The sequence below is a fragment of the Cyprinodon variegatus genome, unplaced genomic scaffold, assembly GCF_000732505.1.
Source record: "Cyprinodon variegatus isolate N-32 unplaced genomic scaffold, C_variegatus-1.0 Scaffold746, whole genome shotgun sequence".
Taxonomy (NCBI): Eukaryota; Metazoa; Chordata; class Actinopteri; order Cyprinodontiformes; family Cyprinodontidae; genus Cyprinodon; species Cyprinodon variegatus.
In genome coordinates this window covers 172,621-187,723 of record NW_015151199.1, presented here as the reverse complement: position 1 = coordinate 187,723, position 15,103 = coordinate 172,621, and the positions used below count along the sequence as shown (strand labels likewise).

General features: G+C 39.8%; 1 protein-coding gene across 3 annotated transcripts in view; it reads left to right on the top strand.

The window, feature by feature from the left end:
* camsap1 (calmodulin regulated spectrin associated protein 1) overlaps nt 1–15,103 on the top strand; it is a 34,113-nt gene that overhangs the window by 3,033 nt on the left and 15,977 nt on the right. For all 3 annotated transcript variants that reach the window (XM_015395573.1, XM_015395571.1, XM_015395572.1), the window contains exons 2-4: nt 352–517; nt 7,337–7,599; nt 14,073–14,234. In XM_015395573.1, coding sequence (XP_015251059.1) covers nt 352–517; nt 7,337–7,599; nt 14,073–14,234 — 591 coding nt within the window. The remainder of the gene's footprint in view (nt 1–351; nt 518–7,336; nt 7,600–14,072; nt 14,235–15,103) is intronic.

Genomic DNA, 15,103 nt, shown 5'->3' with positions numbered 1-15,103 from the left:
TTGATTATAACAGTTTATCATACACATTCCTTCCATGGTAATAATGACTTTTTCCTTCAGTTAGAAATGTTTTTAGTACACAGTGGCTTTACGCTGGTTTAATTAGGTAATATTTTGTCCACAGGCTGACTATATTAAATTGTTTGTCATTAGCTTTGGTGTCTGCAATGTTTTGACTTTATATTAAACCCTGTTTCCACTGGTTCTGGTCGGCTTATTCTTACAAAATATTGAAGAGGAAACCAGAATAACTAAGATTCAGTTATACAGATAAAAGAATATTACTATAAATCCTCAGTGGTCAACACGGACACAGTTCAATTTTGGTACAATATTTATTTTTTTCTCAAGATGGATGTTGACCTGTGCGCCGGTGGGGACGGTACCAGGAAAAAAGCAGAGTTACCTGGAGCCGTGGACGGGACAATGGATGTTGTTCCTTTGGAGATGTACGACTCTGCCAGGGCGAAAATATCTGCTAACCTGCGGTGGCTTTTTGCCAAAGCCTATGGTATTGGTAAGTTCATTTCAAGGATCCTACACAACTCAAAACGTTTTTATTTTTTTTATTAAAGATTGACCTGCAGCCAGGTTGGTAATTTGAGATGATCATTTTAACTGTTACTGACGTGAAAAGGCAGAGAGTTAGAGCTAACTGACCTAAGTCCTTTGTGATACTTGGAACTGAAAACTCCCTGTCTGACTCAGCAGATCCTTGCATTCTTATACGATTAAACCTAAATCAGGGACAGTCACTTCTGCTTCTGGTTTGTGAGCATGATCAGTGGATGAAAAATCCTCATCTGCACATCCTGTCACTCACACTCCCTGTTAGGATTACATTATCATCACTAAGTGGACCTTTGTGTTAGATGTTATGATTGTTCAACCCTATCCACTGGACATTTTCTTTATTAGAAACATGTTTTGCTGCCGAATTATAAATAAAACAAGTACTGTTTTAAAGGGAAAAGGCATTTGGAAGCTAAGGGGAAATAATTCATAGAGCCTGCTTGTGCACGAGGCTCAACAGACAGCATGGTTCTATTCCATTGTTTTGCTCATCATCTGAGGAGTGGCGGCCTAGAGTTTAGGGCTTAGAGCTTGTAATCCTGAGGTTCTGAGTTGGAGCCCCACTCCCACAGTCTGCCTTTAACCCCTGATTGCTCCCCGGGTGCCCCACGATGGCAGCCCACTGCTCCTCAAGGGGATGGGTCAAATGCAGAGGTAAATTTCCCCAATGTGTGATCAATAAAGTTCAATTATTTTAATTATTACTATTATTTTTATCGCTGCTGCCAAGTTTCTTTAAATTGTAGAAGCATTTTTGTTGTTCAAACGGGACTTTTCTCAGGCGGCTTTCTCTTCCTTTTTAGTCTGCAAACCCTCCAGCAAAATATCTGCTCCAGAATGTGAATGAGGAGCAATGAGAAGCAAAATAATTATCAGCTTGTATTTCTGAGGGTTTCAGACCTGCTTTAGTTTTAAATGCATGTTGGTCTATCTGCATTAGCTTTTTTATCGATTCCTTTGAAAGGGCAGATTCTACTTCTGCAACCGCACACATCAAATGTCGCTTGGGTCTGGCCGCGAACCAGTTTTGCTGGTATGCTTCTGCACCTTCCCTCTGGAATTTTTAGGGACGGACTGCAGTTTCCCGCCAAAGAGCAAAGGGGAGCCTATTCGAGAACCAGCACCAGTGTTTATCTTCAGAAACAACAATGGCGCTTCTGCAAGATGTCACGGAGATGGATCTAGAGTTTTTTTTAAAATGGCGTGCCCCGGCACCGAATCGAGAAGGACGACCACACAGACAGCTGGAAAGGCATACCAAGGACCAATCACAGCTGCTTTTTGTCATCGCACTTCTGCTTGACGTCTGCGCGGGTTTGCGACCGTCCGAGGCGTAGTAAGGATTTTTTTGAGGTGAGCGACGACGGTTGCAGACAGATTTGATGCTTGCTCAGACTATGCGTCAGAAGCATAAATTGACCTTAATTGGTCATTGTTAGACCTTGGCTCTCACTGCTTCCCTCTGCTTTTTCAATAGGTTTGGATTTTATAACTTGTAAAAGTTCTGTGAGTAAAGGCTGTTTTGTGTCTTTGTTTGATTGAAAGGTAATTGGATAGAATGAACAGCTGAACGTGAAGGAAACTGTTGCAACATCACGTTGGACTTATAGCAAACAGCAGTTATTCTACCAACCACCAGGTGAAGATGCTAAGCAAACATTATGTTGCTACGAGATTAGCTTAGCAGCAGAAAAGACTGAACAGGAGTTACACTTCTAAGATGAAAAAAGATCATATATCTTTGCATTCTTTTGAATGAGGGTGTTCAAACAATAAGTTACTTAAGTAAATTTAAGTAACTTTTCATAAGCTACACAACTGTAATGCAGTTTTACCTTCATTGGCAACAAGCATACTTAATAGCTGCAGAAAAGTGAGCCTGAAACTGATAACAATTATTTTGGATCATTCTGGTGACACGGTTGCAAAGAGAAATGGGAGCACTGAGAGCCGATAGGAGTTAGAGTAATAATGCTAGTCATCAGTAGAGCAGAGCTGAATCATGGCAACATTTGACAGCGGCTGAAACAAACAGTCATTAAGTGCTTTACAAGAGACCAGGCTCAACATTGAGTGTTTTTAAGTCTCTCAATAGACTGCCAACTGGCGAGGACCTCAAGCTTTTGCTCTTAGAAACTCCTCTCCAGACTTCCCCTCTTCTGAACTCTAGTAAACCTTCACTAGAGACGGACTTGTTCAGGTTTTTAAGGATGAGGCCGATACCAGTTATTTTAACAGTAGTCTAAAGCCTCTTTTCCGCTGATATTAGTGGATTAATGCGGGTATTTCAAACACGGGTCAACCCGCCAACTATCAGGATTTGGTTCCCTTTTTATTGGCAAAAAAAAAAGCTGGGTCTGACCCCCCCCGCTGCTAAGCTGAGTGACCTCTTTCCCCCCACTCCTGCATGTCTGGTGACAGCATCACGTTGGGTTAGAGTTGATGATGTCACCAGTGCAACAGAACTCAGGAAAGTAAACAACGGAGAGCAACATGTAAGGGTGCTTTATTGTTGGCTCTGTTTGATTGAATGTAAACAAAGTTGTTTCAGCTTGTTAGATCAGACTCGACTTGCGCAGTGTGTTGACAATTGTTACATTACGCTCAATAGTATCACTTAAATTAGCAGGTCGACCCAGGACTGATGTCCCCACACCATGCAGAACCGGAGCCGAGCCATTTTAATGTGATTTTAGCCTGAGTTGCTTTCAGAGTTGTTTGACCCGGGTCGGTGAGCAGCTTCCACTGCCACTAAATCGTTCCTAAATTTGTTCCCGGTTGAAAAGTTTTTTTGGCCCGTTTTGGCTCGTGGGAAAGAGATACATATATTTGATCCCTAATATGTTCTGCTGAGATATTTTTCTGTCCCTATAATTTTTTTGGATGTTGCTTTCTCTTCCTCCATTACGTGAATCTTTATTACAAAACACAATAAACATTTATCACTAAATCAAAGAAAACATTAACAATGGATAGCGAATGGCCGAAGCAGTCCATGCCTCTAACATGATCTAAAGACATGGCGGCTGTGTAATGCCTTAAATAATTTACCACTGCATGCACCTGTCTGCAAAAACACAAATATCTGCAGAATATACTTTAACGGGTTGATGCATCAGTCTGTCTGACCTTAACACACAGGATTTCTTCATTTCGGTGATTAAATAAACGGCTAAATGAGCTACCAGCATGAATGCAGCTATATTAATTAGTTTCTGGCTCTCTGTCTTTGATCAAGTAGATTTTTAAATATTTTTGATTAACGAGATGTGATTATATTGTATAGAGAACAGATTTATAAAAACCTATGATGGTAGCTATCCCTCGTTTGTATATAGATATATATATATATATATATATATATATATCTTTTTGTTTACAGATTGGTGATGGTAACATTTCTCCTGCTCTGCTAACTAGTAACATGTAGTGTTGTAGACTCCTTGTATTTGGAGCATGTGAAGTAAATATGGAGCTTTCAGTACATTTTAAATCTGTCGCCATGTCTGGTATCCAACCTGAAAATTCAGGAGGCGTTGATGTTTTTACTAAATAACTACATGCAAACTTGTAATCCCACTTCATAGTAGTGGAGCTTTGTTTGATATCTGATGAATAAGTTCCTGATTTCAGGCTTTGCATGTCTGGCCAAGTCATAACTCATCATTACAGCCTTCCTTTGTACTCTGTGGTCTGTTATGATCATTACACAGATTTCCTAATGTCACTGAAGCATGCACTTAAAAATGGCCGTAGTCTGGGGGTTTTAAGGTAAGCAGGGTTTGAGTAAAAAGCTGTCGTCTGCTTTGCTTTTATTTCAGCCAAGAATTTTGTTATTCTCTGCCCGTTTTTGATCATTAGGGCTCATCCTGCATTAGCTTGGTCATGCTGTTGTTTGCCATCATGGGCTTTTGGTAATGATACCGATGGAGCACTGGATAATTGTAGCATCCTCCTACAGACAAAAATAATACAGTTCATCATAGTCTGACTGTAGAGGCCCCAGAGGGAGACGACTCAGTGTATCTTCCTCCACTGGAGACGTAATAAATTAGTCGTGTTTTATTGTCATCCCACGGTGCCTGTGGTGTCTGCTACAATGCAAACGCTGCGCAGTCGGCGTGCTGTTCCCGGCTGATATGAATCCTCTGCACGGGCCACAGCTGATCCCAGCCGGCCAGATGCTAACACTGTCTGGCATTGAGTACCAGTCACATATTTCCAGCCAGTCCTACATCCTCCTCTCTGCTGGTGCAGATGGTGTGGCGCTGGTCCTGCTTGGCTTATTGTGACGTACAAAGTCCTGACTGCTGTTGCCAGGCTCTACCATCATGCTCCACCCCAGATAGGGCAGTTATTTGGCCTGCTGTGGTTTGCAGGAAGGGGGGGTCAACTGCTACATTACATCAATGTCTAGAGAATGAACTCAGACGGGAAGATGTACCTTGCCAAGACCCTTTCATTTTCTGTCACTAACTCCTTCTGTCATCATGTGTTGATTCACTCCAGGAATGACACAGACTATTGGCTTAACAGATTAATCATGTAGCTCAACACCACTGCTAAGGCCCATGTTAACAGGTGTTGCAATAATGGCTGCCGGATTAATTATAGCAGACTTTTCCCTTTAAGTTGATATCTATATATCTATATTTGTTCTCACCAGGAGTCTTCTGTGCATTAGAGCTGATTTATTACACTAAAAGTTAAGTGCTTTTTAAGTTGCATCTTGAACAATACAGGGAGAAGCTGTTTGAAGTGAGGACTGAAGAAAGGAAACAAATCAGCCTTCCTTAAAAGCTTTGGAAATAAAAGGAAAGTTAGCTGTGAACCAGGAAACCCCGTCTGACGTCATTTTGCCTTTTTCCCAGTTTGGTATTATTTTAGCTGTGATGTTGTTGCTGGCTGAGATCTTTATTAGGGTTTGAATTTTCTCTGATAGGGTTTGAGCGAAGAAAGAAATATTGATTAATTAAGCTAATTCCTCTATTTTCATATGCATTATAGCATTTTTAATTTTTTAATCATATTTGGACAAAATTTACTGAAAGGTATTTTTGCTTTTACTTATAAAGCAAGTTGCTTGGAGCCTGGTAATGTTTGATGGCTCTGTTGGTGTTTCAGTCATCCCAGCACAGATCAGTACAGTACTTTGTTCTCCTGTTCTGTCAGAGATGCAGGGGATCAGAAATAGTTAATTCCGTCTTGATTCTTAAGACCAAAAGGCAGAACACTAAAGAATATTTTGAAACGTTTTTTCTTAGTTCTTAGATTAATGGAAAAACGTATAAATCTCCAATTTATTTGGTCTAGAACATACATTCCGACAGCAGGCATAGTTCTGCTAATAACCTCCTGACTCCTTCATTTTTTTGTTGGAGTAAAAGCTGTTAAATGTGTGAGGGAACCTGTGATGTGTTTTGTTGATCAAAATGAAAATGATGGGTCTGACAGACACAGAAGAACAGACTTTGGTTTGGTCCAGGAAAAGCCTGATTAGTGCTGCTCTAATCGTTTTATGAAAAACCCAAACTCTGTAGATCACATCAATGAATACCCAAAACTGTATCAATAGGAGGAGTTTAGCACTTTATGTACATTGATTTTTTTTTAATGTGTTTTATTCTGTGATCTTGTCCAGATATTCTTTGATGATCAAACCACAGAGCTCCTCTTTTCTCCAACATCACAATTTTGATTATTTGTGGTTGGAGAAGAGGGCATAACGTCTCAGACGGGGAGGAGTCGAAACCTCAGGCTTTCAGTCTGGGTCCCTGAGCAAGTCCCCTCATAGCTGCTCCCTAACAGACCAGCTCAATGCTGAGGACAAGTTTCTGTTGTATTGTACGACTATAGAAAGGTTTTTATCTCCAGTCCTTCCCAATCTTATATAATCATATCAATTAATTACAGATACAGTGAATGTAATGGTTGTTGGGGTTTAATGATAAACTTTATTCTTTTTATTTCTACAACATTTTTTTAACCTGCCTACTTGCTCACCTGTATTTGAGGAGCAGATTTCTGCTGATAAGGTTTGTTTCCCTGCCTTCCCACAGGGTGGATACTAGGAACACGTCATTGGCACGCATGCAGCTTTTGCTGTGTTAACAGATCCGTGACAGAATCCTAAACAGATTCAGCAGAAATGGGGTTATGTTTTCTATTACGCCGCTTTCCTCGGTGCCTGCTGTCTGAAGGATTTTGTCCATGATTGTAGATCTTTTAAACATGCGGTTTACCTTCCAGGATAAATCTGGTTTGCGCTGCTGCTTTGCTCTATGTCCTTTTAAGGACACGGCATCTGCTTTTAGAATGACTTCACATACTCTGTAACAGATCTACCTCGACATGTTACCGTTTTCCTCCTTTTTGGCTCCAACTTTTAAGTAAGCATCTGTAACATCTGCACCATCCCCTGAGAATCCTTGGACCAGAGGATCTGCTGCCCGGTCTGCTCTTAAAGCAACACGCTGACTTATAATTACAAAGATCAATGTTTGCTCACAGTAAACTGAAGCCAACATAAAACAAATTTGACCTAATCTTATGACTCGCTGCCTTCCTCTTGGTGATGGAAGTGCTGTTGTCCAGCGTGGGTGCTAGGCAACGCATTTTCCTGTTTATAAACACTGTTGTTGTCTTAAATCAAGCTAAACTATGTATATAATATGATTTTCAGCATAGAGCATTACACAGCCCACTATTAAAGCATGCTTCAGTGCAACATGCGCCACCTAACCTCTAATTCTTTCCATTGCAGACCATATTCCAGAGGATCTGAGGGACCCGTTCTATACAGACCAGTATGACCAGGAGCACATCAAGCCACCGGTCATTCATCTGCTTCTTTCCTGTGAGCTTTACTGCCGTGTGTGCGCCCTCATCCTCAAGACTGAGCAGGCCGCATCTCTTCAGTCTCACCTGTCAGTCATCCAAGCTCTGTCCAGAAAGGGTATTTATGTCATAGAGAGTGACGACGCGCCTGTCACAGACGAGGACCTGGCCTGTATTCCTATAAAAATGGTAAGAAAGTGTTTGGAAAGCTGGGATTCACATTCGGTGTGTGGGGAAAGCACTGATCTGTTCTTATCTTTATGTAGTGTTAAAATATGTTGATGATTCAGCAAGAAGTAAGTTAAACTGGAACCTTTCTAAAAAGTATTTGTAAGACAGGCAACGCTAGCATGCATCCAGGTCCTTAAGAGCATGGTGGTGGTAGTATGATGGTCTGGGTCTGCTGTTTTATCTTATGCTCTTTTTTTTGTTATGCTTTGTTTCATGAGATGTACACCTTCTGAAAAGCTCCGCTTCAGTCCTGTCTGTCCAGTTTACCTTAAAACGCAGCGCGTCGGGAGCGTTTAAGCATCTGACGCGCGCAAACGCGCTGCTGCTCGAGATGGAAAAATTTAATTTTTGCTGCTCGACGCGCCGCTTCATCCAGTCAGAGATGCTGATCTGGGAGCTGGCTGGGAGAGAGACACAGCGTTGATGACACAGACCGCTCTGATCACTCCTCTGAAACAGTTTATTGACGCCTAAATTAACTTAAAATGTAGAAATCTGTCAGCAGAATATGTTCGCTTTTATTATCCTGCTGCCTGCAGATCGGATTATTTAGATGAAAAACACCTACCAGTTGCCGCGGTGAACCGCGAGGAGGCGACCCAGCCAGAGGCTGCTGATGAAGGGATTCCTACTGTCAGCGCACCGCTGGTATGTCGGGGGTCTGAGCGGCTCCGACAGAAATAACATTGGAAGGCAGGATTGTAATCTGGATGAACTGACTGCACTGATGAAGCTTTCAGGTGAAGAGCATGTAAAAACATATTAAAACTAATTTATTCCCACTGATCACAGAAAATATAGCTGCAAGGCAGAGAAAGGATAGTGAAGCTCTGCCCAACGCGCGTCAGACCCACTTTTGCACCACGCAACCAGAGCAGCAAAGCTGCTTCAGCCGCGCGTCAGAACTAACTTGTACGAGCAGCAAAAAGGAAGCTGCAGACGCGATTATGCTGCTTTTGCTGCGTCCGGTGTGAACGTAGCATAAGGTGTGTTCAGATGTGTCTGATGCTTCTGCCGCTCCTGTCTTCAATGGTAGAGAGCGGCTTGGGTATATTTGCTGTCATCAGTGGGTAAAAAGTAGTTTTAATATATTTTTATGCAAGAAGTCCAACTCAAAACATCGTATGTACACTTAATCAAGATTACTATCCTGCCCTAAAATATTATTTTGCTGTCAGAGCTGCGCAGACCTCCACATACTAGCTGCGCTCTGTCACTGGGAATCTCCTGCAGCACCCATATGCCAGGTCACTTCTTGGGGGTTTTCCCTTTCTGTTCGTAGTGGCTGGAAGTAGATATTAGTGTTTTTCAGGTATGTGGTACAAACTGCAGGCAGCAGAAAAAAAAAGCGAACATATTTTACTGGCAGGTTTGGACATTTTAAGTTAATTTAGGTGGTAATAAACTGTTTCAGAGGAGTGATCATAGTTCTCTGCATCAGCAGCACTGTGTCTGTCTCACTGCCAGCTCCCAGATCAGCTTCTCTGATTGGCTGATTTGGCAGAACGAGCAGTAAAGATTCTATTTTTCCAATTACAGTATCTACAGCTTGTGAAATTTTGAACATTTGGGACATTTTGAACATTAGAGCGACGTTTCCAGGGTGAAAAACAGGGCGTACAATTTGTAATTTTTTTTAATAAGGTTCTACAATGTACGCCCGTATGCATTGCTAGCTAAAAGCCTGGATGAAAATCCTTTAAGACATTTTGTGTTTGAAAGAATAATCAATCTGTAGCATTTTGAGAATTTCACTTCTGGTACAGGTTGTATGTCGCCAGAATAAATGATTTTGGGGGGGACCTTTAGCAGACGAACAGTTGAAGGAATTTTCCTTTTATCCTTACCCTGGTGTTTATTCAGTCTCAGCCAGGCTTTTAGAAGTAATGAGAAATTTAAAATCCATGTCAAATTTAAAAAGGACTTTGTACGGGCATGAAATCTCTTGGTCATGATTACTCATAAAATCAACATAAAGCGCTTTGCATAAAGGAGCTGTGCACACAGTTCTCTGCTCGACTTGTTGGAACAGCCTCTAAATGATTCTGCTCTATGCTTATCTTTTCTATTCAAATAAGGAGCTGGGGATTTGACTGCTATACCAGACCTGTAAGGACCTTTATTCAAACTTGAGGCTGTGATTAGGATTTAACTTTGCCTGTATTGTAACTCAACAGTCTGTGGTTTGAACGGAGTGTCCAGTGAACAAAGCCATGCTCTGCATACAGAAGAAACAAATCAGGATTGAACAATAACTTTCTCCCTTTAGCTGGATCTTTCTTTAGCCGTACAGCTGGGGTTTTATTATGCATAAAGAGTTTTTATGGGGAGCCTTATCTTTTTATGTTTCTTTTTAAGAGGGAATTTGTTAAGACAATAATTGGCTCAGAATGTTCAGATAAGTTTAGGATGCTGTCCATCCCGTCCTGGAGTCCTGCGAAAACTGACCTAGGGTCAGTGTGATGTAACAGGTGACTGGTTGATTCACTGTTAGGTCTGATTAGGACTTAGATATAACTTAGGATTATATCTAGATTTTGAAATCATGATTTTTACTTATTTTTTTGGAAACTGATATGAGAGAGACAATATGGTTTAAATCTAGATGGCTTATCTGTTGTTAAAAAATGATTATGTATTTCGAAAGGCTTTTTTTCTTTTTCGCCCTTAAGAAAACCCGTTGAGATAAATTATAAGTATTCATTCAACTTAATTATACCGAGATATCATTATTATTATTAGCATGGAGCAGCATTTTTTTTTCTATTTGTCTGTTCGCAACAAAAATATAATTTTTTTATATCTGCGCAAATTTTGGCCAATGTCGCTTAATGGGCCAGACACCACAATCCTCCAAATATACTGGCTCTAATTGATTCACTGAAGAGAGAGCTTTATTCATCCAAAGATTATCAAGCTTATTTAAATTGATCTTGATTGATGATGGATTGATTGATTGACTTTATTGATCTCACAACGGAGAAATTTACTCTTTATCTTGCGAATTATCATAGAAAATGAAATGATTCGCAGGATCACAATAATTTCGATCTTGCAAATAATTTCATTATCTATGTTAACAGGTCAAGCTTAAATTATCAATTTTATTTTCAGTATAATCACAATTAAAAAAACAGCCGAGGCACTAAATTTTTAGTCGCATGATATTCATCAGGAGTAAGACTCCGACTTTCTCACTCCAGCCCTTTAGGTGGCGGTAGTGTGCTTAGATTGGTTTACAGCTAACTGCAACCAGTGTCCATTCATGCTATTAGAAGTTAGGGTAAAATCCTCAGACAGTGGACTCTGGACAAGAGAACATTCAAGCTCATGGAAATACCAAAACATTTCAGCCAAACATGCCGTTAAAGAATTTTTTTATTATCGTATTTGGCAGAATTGAACAGCCCTACTTAAATGTAGCTTTTAATTATTGTTGATCTCGGGGAAAAAAAACGGAAGAAAAAGCATTAAAACTGTGAAAGTTGTATTCCCAGCTATTCTATCAGAGTTTGAGGTTTGCATTTGTCAACACCTTTTGGTTACAACCTACAACCAGGGGCCCTTTCTCTGTATTTTCGTAATATTTGTATCAACATTCTCTTCTAATCACATTTAAATGGGTTTTTCAATCATCTTTAAAAGGTTGTTTGTTCTTTTTTTTCCCTCCCCTAACTGTAAACGGTTCTCCCTGAGACTGTGTCGACCATCCTAAGTTGATGTTTGGGTCGTGTTTCTGTAAACCACATCCCACCGAGTGATGTTTAGATCCTGATCATGAGATCCTGCCCTTCAAACTCTTTGAAAGAGCATCTCGCACAGGACAGGATGAACAGAAAGCAGCGTGCCTGGCCTCCCCCACTCCTCCTTTTGCTTTGGTAACAATAGGCTGGGAGCGGGCCTCGCCCGTGCCTGCAGCTCAGGAGATGATGTGCGTCTGCTTTTCCTGCTGCTGGTCTGACAAAATAATCTGCACAGGCCTGTGTGTAAGCAGCCAGACACAAAGCCTAGATAGGAGAGGGAAAATTATGAGATTATCTCTGATAGACCACTGCAACTCTCCTCTAGGTTTGCTGACTTGACATGATGTTTCCATAGTAACCGGTTTTCCTGCTATTTCAAAGCCTCTGTGTGAATGAAGGCCCTGCTGTATATCCAGACGGTCCCTCTGCACCTTGTCGAGAGAGTTTGGGGGCAACGCTTGAAAGGAGCAGATCTCTTTGGGTCAACTTGTTTTGTGTTAACATGAAGTCTGCCAGGATATGGATGGATGGCAACATGTTGGGGAAACAAAAGATCTGGATTCACAAAGCTTCTACTACCTTTTTTCTTGTTAGTTTTGGATTTTTTTTTTCATTGCAACCTTCATTTAACTCTGCACAGCATGTCCATATTAGCTTTGAAATATGCAGTTCAAGAATCTGTTTTTGACTTCCTAGTTCAAGCCTTGTTTTCAAAGCCAAAACAAGACTTTGTTGCGCTACTCTATACAGCCACGAACTCAACGCTATATCTGACATTTTGAATTGAAAAAGCTTCCTTGATTGGAAGCAAAATGTTTTCAAAATTGGAAACAAATTCCAGTGGATTGTTTCTTTACTTTTTTGGAAGAACAAGTTCTAAGACAATCCAGACTAATAACAGCATCTTTTTTAGTATAAAAGAGGCTCTTTATTTGCTTTATAGGTTTTTGTTACATATTAAATATAAATTTTTTTTTTCTCATTTCTAAAATTTCAAACGTTCATATAAACATAATTGCAATAAAATGGTTGTTATTGTTTTATATTTTCTTTAAGTCCTTTAACTGGTATTTACATATTGTTTGACAATATAACATCTCAAACAGGGATTAAGAATTTTTCATACACAAACTAAAAGGTATGTGCAGTACAGTTTATGCTCTTCTAACTTGCTTAGGGCTCTTTGGGTTTGAATTACTGAATTCATATGAATCGTAGAGGTTATCAGCCGGCAGCTCTGCTGAGGTCGTTGGGAACGTGCTCTTAGCTCATCTGAGTTGTTTGATCTGCGGTTTCTCTAAACAATATTTACTATGATTAAGGTTCAGACAAGTTCTCTGGTTAATCAAGGACAGTGATGCAGTGGTCATTAAAGTGGGCTCCTTTGGCAGTGAGTCAGGTACCAAGTCCTGCTGGAAAGCAAAATCAACATCTTCATAAAAGCTTGTAAAAAAGGGAAACAATCTGTTCTTTAATATTTCCTGTTGGACGGCTGTGCCCATTTTCTTTTTCAAAGAAAACTGTAAAAAGAAACTATAAAATGTCAGTTTAAAGTGTACTTAGAAATATTTTGTTGGAAAATCATAGAGTTTTGCATAACATAAGCCCTTGTTTAAGCAATCAGTCAATCAATTATATATATATATATATATATATATATATATATATATATAAATAATATGACTCTAAGATTATTGTTTTCCAAGTTGTGGCTGTTGTTAGTCTCCATGTAGGTTGTGCTTTAGAGAAAGCTCCTAATAACGCTCATTTGCTGCTAACCAGCTTAATCTCTGAGCACTTCCATCAGCAATTGGATTAAACCAGGAGTATGTTTCATTAAGCACTGACAGGAACAACCGTGCATGTTTATAGATTAGTTTTGAGTGACGTGGCTTTCTGCATGGCTGCACAATGGTTAATCAGGAATTGATAGTCAGAATCTAAATGTTATGTTTTCCTGTTTGGTTTAAGAACTGATCCCATTTATTCTGCTTTGAAATCCCACTCTGGGCTGTGAAGGAGGTGTTTCAACAGATGCGCCACCCTTTTGCTGGGCTTTGTCATTTTATCAGAATGTAAAGAGCTGTTTTATCAGCAGTTTAAGAACTGAATCCGCTTTCAGCTCTTGTCAAACGTTGTGCTGTGTCACATTCAAAAGATTAACCTCATTCTATTATTCTCTGGTGTAAATCCATTTATTTATTGGCTGTTTGGTACCATAACCACCCTCCACCACCAGTCACCAAACAGAACATTACACTGAGCAGAACTTCCCTCAAGTCTAATTTCTTTTAGAATAAATGGTAGATTTAATACAACATGACTTTTTTGGGTATTTACCTATCCAAATTAGGAGAAATATTTTATTTTACATTTTATAGTGTGCACCACTAATATGTTTGTGTAATTGGTAGCCTCACTCCTGTGATGCCCACATCATATTTCTAACAGCCAGGATGCTAAATCTCAGAGTGGTAGCGAAATGAAAAGGGAGTCTGATTCAGTGGTTTATTCTGCAATCTATCCCCATGGTTTGTACCTCTAACCAAAACCCTCTGGAGATGGTAGTGAGATATAACCTCCCAAGTCATGTGTCCTTTTCGGCTAATCTCTGTTTGCTCTTTTTTGTTACATCCCCGTCTTTAGAGATCAGGAAATAAAATCTGATCATGTTTCTCTTTCTCACAGAGTGCTCACATTTCAATGATCGATGCTCTCATGATGGCGTACACCGTGGAGATGATCAGCATCGAGAAAGTGGTGGCCTCTGTCAAGCGCTTCTCTACCTTCAGTGCCTCTAAGGAGCTGCCCTTTGACCTGGAGGACGCCATGGTCTTCTGGATCAACAAGGTTCTGACGCATTTCAGATGTACTAGAAACCCAGCAGGACTTTGAAATGACTTAACTACCTGTCAGCTCTGTGAAACACGCCTTGTTGGCAGATGCACTGCACATGTGGCTCATTAAAGATGATGCAAGTGTTATAGGATGCATTTAATGGTATTGGACATTTTTGAATCATATCTTCCATTTACTTCAAAATGATTCAGTGTGCATTTATTCTGATCTTAGTTGCTACAACTTTTTTCATCTTCATGATGATTTCCACATTTTTTCCTTTTTCTGTTGGAGTCGGAACTAGGAATGTAAACAACATATGATAAATTTGCAATTAATGGTTAATAAGGTTGAAATTTGTTCCATCCGATTCATCGATAACATCCGCTTAGAAAGAAATTGTCAGTTTTGTAATATTACCTCCATCCACTGAAGGGCGCCGCTGATTAATGTTAATTACATTCTCACTGGTATTTGCACGATAAGTAATGCAGAGCGAAGGTATGCTGAAGCAGAATTATACATTGATCCAGAGTCTGGGGTTATTTCCACTATTTAATGGTGAGAAGGTTGCAGAATGCTCTAATTGCGGTTCTGTTTGAAAATATAAACACTCTGCAAACTCCTTATATTATCACCTATAGAGTGTACATATAGTGTTCAAGTAGATTATGCTAAAAGCAGAGCTAAATAATCATAATTACCCTCTACTTCCAGGGTTTCCGCGGGTCGTTAAAAATCATTAAAATTCATTTTTAAATTAAGGCATTAATTGGCATTAAAATTCATTAAATGTGTTTATTGTGGCATTTAAAATGCTTTATTAAAGAAAAATGTTTATAAAAACAATTTCATCAGACATATTATATCACGACATATTT